This window comes from Brassica oleracea, chromosome C9 (assembly GCF_000695525.1).
Source record: "Brassica oleracea var. oleracea cultivar TO1000 chromosome C9, BOL, whole genome shotgun sequence".
NCBI lineage: Eukaryota > Viridiplantae > Streptophyta > Magnoliopsida > Brassicales > Brassicaceae > Brassica > Brassica oleracea.
Window position 1 is genome coordinate 41,108,340 of NC_027756.1, and position 7,833 is coordinate 41,116,172.

The following is a 7,833-nucleotide window of genomic DNA, read 5'->3' on the forward strand; positions in this document are numbered from 1 at the left end:
TTATTGTATCGCGGAAATTTAAATAGGAGCAAAATTTTATACCCGTAGAAATAAATAACATTGATATATGATAAAGAGAGTTTATTATAAAGGGAGAAGAGAAGTGTGTGAGACGAGTTATAAACGATCGAAATTGATAGTTTATATAGAAGTTAAAAAGTAGGATTCACTGTGCACTATTTCACTGTGCAAATAGTGCAGCGAGTCCCACATCTTTTATATTTTCAACATTTTAATGCGCTTCTCTTTCTGACTTTCATAACAATACCTATATATTTCAAGAAACCACTAATTCTGTGAAATGAACGTAGTGGCGTGGAACTGCCAGAGAGTGGGAGCGGATTTGACTAAGGAACATCTTGATGAATTATATCATTGTTTCCTACCTAAATTTTTATTTTTGTCTCTACCGCAAAATTTCCAAGTTTCTTATGGTTATGATCAAGTTTGTACCGTTGAACCTCGTGGACGAAGCGGTGGCCTAACACTTTTTTATATGGATGATCCTTCGGTTACTATCTTGTATGTAGATGCGCACATGATTGATATTGAAATTAGATTCGAGGGACATTCGATTTTTATGACTTTTGTGTATGGTGACCCTGTTGTTAGGCATCGAGACTTGGTTTGGGAACGATTGTCACGCATGAGTACTAACCGGAGCGAAGCATGGTTCATGATTGGAGATTTCAACGAGATCACATGAAATCATGAAAAGAGGGGAGGAAGGCGTCGTTTAGAGAGCTCATTCCTCCCTTTCCGAATCATGTTAGAAAATTGTGACATGCTTGACTTTCCATACAAAGGAAACTCTTTCTCGTGGGTGGGCAAAAGAAGATCCGGCAAAGTCAAATGTAAACTAGATAGAGCAGTGGCAAATGAAGAATGTCATGCCTTATTTACACATTCTACAGTGGAATTCTTGCAACTATGGGGCTCAGACCACAGACCGGTCCTAGCACGGATCCAATCCAGTGTTAGGAGGACACGAAAGAATTTCAGATTTGACAAGAGATGGATAGGAAAACCAGGATTTAAGGAAGCAGTAATCTCGGGATGGGGACAATTTGATGAAATTCCAATGAGGAATTTTCATCAAAAAGTTACCTCATGTCGAAATAAAATTCGCTCATAGAAAAAACAAAACCCTACAAATTCTGCTCTACTGATTAAGGAGTTAAAAGATAAGATAGACTTGGCACAAGATGATGAATTCACTACAACAGAATAATTGGAAGATTTGAAAAGACAACTGATTTTGGCATTTCGAGAAGAAAATACTTTTTGGGAACAAAAGAGCAGGGATCAATGGTACAAATATGGGGACATGAACACAAAATTTCATCATGCCACTACAAAACAACGAAGAGCCCATAATCGGATAATTAGTATCAAAGACAAACATGGGACGCTGGTAGAGAGTGAAATCGAGGTTGAGAACGTGGCTGTTCAATACTTTCGAGATCTCTTCTCTACCTCTTTGCCGACGGAGCTAGACGCCTCCCTCCGTTTTATCTCAGAAAAGGTGTCCAATAACCGATAATAGGTTACTTTTAGAGGAACCGTTGGAACAAGAAATTATAAAAGCTCTCTTCGACATCAACCCGGATAAAGCACCTGGTCCAGATGGCATGACTAGTAAATTATTTCAGAAATTCTGGCGGGAAATGCGGCAAGACATTATTAGATTGTCCGAGATTTCTTTGCGACAGGTAGTTTCGACCCATTATTGAACCAAACGGATATTTGTCTTATCCCGAAAAAGAAGAAACCTCGATACATGACTAAGTTCAGACCTATTAGTCTTTGTAATGTTAGTTACAAGATTATGTCTAAGCTTATTTGCAAGAGACTTAAGAGAGTTATCCCGCACTTGATTTCGGAGACACAATCCGCCTTTGTGGCAAAACGTTTGATTACTGACAACATACTGATAGCACAGGAAAACTTTCACGCCTTACGGACGAACCAGCGATGTAGGGAAGACTTCATGGCTATTAAAACAGATATGAGCAAAGCTTACGATAGAGTGGAGTGGAGTTTCTTAGCAGCTTTGATGCTGAAGATGGGCTTTGATGAAAGATTGGTTGACCTCATTATGTGTTGTGTCACGTCGGTCACATATCAAGTTTTAGTCAATGGGCAGCCAAGAGGGTGAATCCTACCAAGGAGAGGGTTAAGACAAGGAGACCCACTCTCCCCCTTTTTGTTCATCCTGTGTACGGAGGCGTTGATCTCACTTTTGAATGAAGCGGAAGCGGAAAAGAAAAGTTTAGGTCTCCGTGTTGCTAGTGTGAGCCCAAGGATCTCTCATCTTTTTTTCGCAGATGACAGTCTTTTCTTCTGTAAGGCGGAATTAAGCCAATGCAAGGAGATCATGGACATTTTAGATATATATGGGAAGGCATCTGGACAACGACTAAATGCGTCCAAATCATCAATGTTTTTTGGAAACCGAGTGGAGAGTTCCCGGAAGCAAGATATAAAAGATGTCTTAGGTTTTTCTTCAGAAGGCGGCATGGGGATGTACCTTGGATTACCGTAACAAATCGGTGGCTCAAAGATGAAAGTGTTCTCCTTCGTACAAGATCGGTTCAATGGGCGAGTCAACACTTGGTCATCGAGACTCCTTTCTAATGGAGTAAAAGAAGTTCAAGTCAAATCTGTGGCTCAAGCAGTTCCGACATTTGTGATGTCGTGTTACTTGCTCCCACAAGGCATTACCAATAAACTAAGGAGCACAACGTCTAATTTTTGGTGGAGCTCAAAATAGAGCAGCAGAGGTTTACATTGGATAGCATGGGACCAGATCTGTACCCCCAAAGATTTGGAGGGACTAGGGTTTCGAGATCTCCATGACTTCAATATCGCGCTTCTTGCAAAACAATTGTGGAGACTAATTCATTATCCGAACTCCTTATTAGCACGTGTTTTAAAAGGACGGTACTATAATCGTACTTATCCCTTGGAAGATCGGCGTACATACTCACCATCATATGGATGGCGTAGTATCATGGCAGCAAAACCTCTACTCATATCGTGTTTACGAAAAACAATTGGTACGGGTCAAGATACGAGGGCTTGGAGTGAGTATTGGGTTCCAGATGTAGTTGCTCGACCACCTAGACCCGCCGACCACATTGTATACAGGCTACCCCAACTCCTTGTTCAGTCCTTCATTAGGAATGATCCAAGGAGTGGGATATACAACGTCTACGAGATTTCTTTCACCCAGATGATATCCCTTTGATACTTGGGCTGAAACCTTCTAGCTCTCGTGCTCGGGATGGATATGTTTGGAACCATACAAAATCAGGAGTTTATTCAGTTAAAACCGACTATGACCTACTTAGATCGACCAAGTTGAGTCTTTCACAGAAAGGGGCAGTAGAACCAAGTTTCACGAGCCTACAGAGCCATGTGTGGGCGATAAAGGCCCCAAGTAAGATGAAATATTTCTTGTGGCAGGCTATCTCGGGCTGTGTGGCGACGACAGAGAGGCTCATGTATAGACACCTGGGCACCGATAGGAGTTGTCCTAGATGTGCTGGCCCAGTGGAGTCGATTAATCATCTTCTTTTTGAATGCCCACCAGCTCTTCAGGTTTGGGCTTTATCGGACTATCTGTCCCTTCCGGGTTACTTCCCGAGTACATCCATATATCAAAACATGATCTTCCTGTTTTAGAAGAGAAAAGAGGTGGCTCCTCTGAGACCACAATTCGATACCTTCCCATGGATCTGTTGGTACATTTGGAAGGCGATGAACGACAAACTCTTTCATGGGAAAGACGTATCCCCCATTGACACTCTCCAATGGGAAAGACGTATCCCCCATTGACACTCTCCAACATGCGTCTCTTGAGGCAGAATGTTGGAGGAAGGCTAACGAAAAGGAGGAAGCAAATGAGGATCATGACGATCCCCCTACTACAGAGATTGAGAAAATGCCCCCTTGGATACCCTGAATCCCTACTTGTCAAATTGATGCATCATGAATCAATAATGGCAGTGTCAGTGGCTTAGGGTGGTGGAGTCTTAAGGATCAAATGGGCTTAGAATACTTTGGATTACGGGCATGTAACAGGAGCCTCTCAGCTTTGCATGCTGAGATGGAATGGTTACTTTGGGCAGCCTCATGTATGAGAGACAGAAGGATCACTTCGATACGGTTTGAGACGGACTGCTCGGACTTAGTGGACATGATTACAAACTCGATGGACTGGCCAGCATTCGCGTCAGAGATCGAGGTGTTTCAGAGGTTACAGGATGACTTCGATGATGTGAGACTGTCTCATATTCCTCGGAGTCGGAATGGTCGGGCAGACAAGTTAGTAAAAGATGCAAGGACCAGATGTTATATTTTCTCTCATATAGATCAGATCCGGACAGATGGAGATGCTCTTCGGAGGATCGATTCGTCTGTTCTCTATACCCTAGATGGGTAGACGATAAAAAAAATAAAATATATATTGACCATTATTGATCTTTCTTCGTTAGGTTTCATTTTATTATTGATCTTTCTTCGTTAGGCTTGTAATGGGCCTCAAACGGGCCTTAATAACCAATCGACAGTCGTGTAAATGTCAATCGGAGCATCCACTATTACGGTTACCCCGTCTACTCATATCTCTCCACTCCGTCTTCAAAAACCAAATCACGATTTGAGCGACGGACACGAAACTCGAAGGTATTCGTCCGTGTTCTTCTTCCTCATACTATGCTGCTCTGAGATTTTGGATTCGAATTCCATTCGTCTGCTCTCTGTTTGTGTTTAATTTAGGGTTTAGTCCATCTCTGACTTTTGATTTTGCCTTGTTGTAGTGAAGATGAGCGTGGCGAGTGATTCTCCAGTGCATTCTTCTAGTAGCGACGATCTCGCTGCCTTCCTTGAAACAGAGTTGGATTCTGACTCTGATTCTTCCTCTGAGTCCTTCCCCATCGGACAAGCCCACGATGCTGATGCTCAACTTTCCAATCATAGGTAGATTCAAGTGCATATATATTCAATTTACTCTAACTCTACTGCAGTTTAATACTGGTTATCAGAACAAATTGTGAATCTTTCTGTGTTGGTTTTAGCATTGCGCTTGCTTTTGATGGCACGATAATGTGAGTTGTTTGAATAGGATAGAATATAAATATAGATTCAGGGGGAGAGAGAACAGATTTGGCGCTTTGGCAGACTTGAAACTACTATTTGTTTCTGTGAGTTCTTCGTGTTTTATATTCAACATGGAAACAGTTTTGATTCTGTCCCTTCCTCGCTGTTAAGTCTCTGAATTTAGCAGCTTGGCGCTGTAACTAAAGTCACGGTTTCGTTGCTTTCCTTGCTTAGCTGTATTGATGAATCCCTTTGTTCAGATATTAAGTGAGTCAGAGAATCACTATCTCTTTGCTTTTAATGTCGTTGATCTTGGTATTTTTAATTTGTGACGCCATGGATGTTTTGAAAATAATGACAATCTGATGATTGTGGAATGTGCGTCAATCCACAATTATGTGTGTACTGTACCCTATTTTAGTTCATGTCAATGGATCTTGTGTTAGCTGTCTCTTCTACTCTTCTTGATTTGCATCGATAATAGAACTTATCCTTTAATGAGAAGTCTTTAAAAGTTCATTAACCATCCATGTTTCTCACTCGCCTTTTAGGTTAAAGAGACAAAAGTTGGAGTACCCAGAAGATGAGACTGAGAATGTAGCTTCCGTGACCTTTTCAGAAGAAATCTCAGGTGATAATCTCTTTCTTCAGCCTTACTTTGATGTCCGTTTATAAATTATATCATATTGAATTTTGAACTGGTTATTGCTTGCAGAAGCATCCTCGAGCAAGGTACCATGCGAACACCCAGGTACCTTTGGAAACATGTGCTTTGTTTGTGGCCAAAAAGTGGAAGTAACCGGTGTTTCATTTGGATACATACACAAGGTATACCAATCTATTCGATTTCCTTATAAATTTTCAGTAGAGCTTCAAGTCTTGGTTTTGATTTATGAGCTTTGGGAAATCTGTTTTCTTAGGGTTTTAAGCTCCAGCAAGATGAAGTCACCCGGTTGCGTGATATCGATATGAAAGCCTTGCAAAGCCAGCGGAAGTTATGTTTAGTTCTTGATTTAGACCACACTTTGCTTAATTCAACCGTACTTAGGGACCTGAAACCAGAGGAGGAATACTTGAAAAGCCATACGCATTCTCTTCAAGGTGATACATTCTGCTACATTGTTTTGCTATCAACAAATAATATCTCCGTACTTCAGTCGTTTGTTTGTTTTTGTGATGTTCAACTTTGCATAAGAAGTTTGGTTTTTGGTTGATTTCAGATGTTTCTGGTGGCGATATCTTCATGCTCGAATTCATGCATATGATGACCAAACTAAGGCCGTTTGTTCATTCGTTTCTTAAAGAAGCCAGCACGATGTTTGTAATGTATATATACACAATGGGAGACAGGCCATATGCACGACAGATGGCCAAGCTGCTGGACCCAAAAGGAGAGTATTTTGGAGAACGGATCATTTCTCGAGATGATGGCACAATGAAACATCAGAAAAGTTTAGATGTGGTGCTGGGGCAAGAGAAAGCTGTTCTGATTCTTGACGATACAGAGAATGTGAGTTTTTGGTCTGCTTTGTCAACGTTTCATGTCATTTTAATAATGATATTATTTTGTTAGATAAGATGTTCTGATACTTGGTTTGATACGCAGGCATGGCCAGGTCACAAGGACAATCTGATCGTGATAGAGAGGTATCACTTTTTTGCTTCAAGCTGCAAACAGTTCGACCACAGATTCCAGTCTCTCTCGCAGCTGAAGAGCGATGAGAGTGAACCGGATGGAGTACTTTCCGCTGTTCTTAAAGTCCTAAAACAAACGCATAGTCTATTCTTTCAGGTATGCTCAATAATATATAAAGATAACTTTTCTCTTGTCTGGACTGTTTCTTTTCTTAATTATTACTAGTTCCTCAGGATGGAGGAGAAGACTTATCGAGCAGAGACGTCAGGTCACTATTGAAGCAAGTGCGTAAAGAAATCCTTAAAGGATGCAAAGTAGTGTTCAGTCGAGTGTTCCCAACCAAGTGTCGGGCTGAGGATCACCCGCTGTGGAGGGTGGCCGAGGGATTGGGAGCTACCTGTGCAACGGAAGTGGACGCATCTGTAACACACGTGGTGGGTATGGATGTGGGAACAGAGAAGGTGCGTTGGGCCGTAAGAGAGAAGAAGTTCGTGGTGCATAGAGGGTGGATAGACGCAGCTAATTACTTGTGGAAGAAGCAACCAGAAGAGAACTTCGGGTTGGAGCAGCTGAAGAAGCAAGGAACGGATGATGTAACAGTTGAAAAGTAGACCGAGGAAGAATAGTTAACTTATGTAATTGGATTCTGATTATGTCGAAACTCGAAACAAAGCAAAGTTAGAAGTTTAGAACAATAGATTTTGGAGTGACATGTCTTGGTTCTTTGTGCATATACGCATCTTGGTTCTGTTGATCGTTGCTTCTTCATATTGGGTTTAACCGGGCCGACTATTTATGAATTTGGGCACGTCTTCTTTTTAGTATTTGTTTTTTTCTTCGTTTTTGCGTTCTTTCCGTCTTCGTTAAGACTGAGAGAGATGGTGGTCGATGCTTATACTTTGTCGAACCCTAACCAGGTTCACGAAGACGTTATTCTGAAAGCTAGAGATGCTTGCTAAATGGGTCAGTTCTCTTTCTCTACGATGATGGGGGACTAGTGTAATCGTTGGACTGATCACTAGGGACACTGTAGCAGCGACACTATAGTGGCGTCGAGCAATACTGTTTATCAACGAGAAAAGACGAGAAGGCGA

General features: G+C 41.5%; 1 protein-coding gene across 2 annotated transcripts; it reads left to right on the forward strand.

Annotated features, from left to right (window-relative positions):
• Positions 1 to 4,591: 4,591 nt before the first annotated feature.
• LOC106315551 (RNA polymerase II C-terminal domain phosphatase-like 4) lies at positions 4,592 to 7,526 on the forward strand. 2 transcript variants are annotated; one of them, XM_013753313.1, is made up of 8 exons: positions 4,592 to 4,689; positions 4,824 to 4,983; positions 5,655 to 5,734; positions 5,819 to 5,931; positions 6,024 to 6,204; positions 6,324 to 6,613; positions 6,710 to 6,895; positions 6,973 to 7,526. In XM_013753313.1, the coding sequence occupies exons 2-8, from the start codon at positions 4,829 to 4,831 to the stop codon at positions 7,348 to 7,350; spliced, it is 1,383 nt and encodes a 460-aa protein (XP_013608767.1). In that variant the 5' UTR covers positions 4,592 to 4,689; positions 4,824 to 4,828; the 3' UTR covers positions 7,351 to 7,526. The 2 variants fall into 2 exon arrangements, with proteins under 2 accessions (XP_013608767.1, XP_013608768.1); XM_013753314.1 differs by having other exon boundaries at positions 4,605 to 4,689; positions 4,829 to 4,983; positions 6,973 to 7,451.
• Positions 7,527 to 7,833: the final 307 nt, after the last annotated feature.

Coding starts and splice junctions, on each gene's coding strand:
- LOC106315551 (XM_013753313.1), top strand. CDS start 4,829: ATGAGCGTGGCGAGTGATTCTCCAGTGCATTCTTCTAGTAGCGACGAT. Junction 5,735..5,818: donor CTTTTCAGAAGAAATCTCAG/GTGATAATCTCT, acceptor TATTGCTTGCAG/AAGCATCCTCGAGCAAGGTA. Junction 5,932..6,023: donor CATTTGGATACATACACAAG/GTATACCAATCT, acceptor CTGTTTTCTTAG/GGTTTTAAGCTCCAGCAAGA.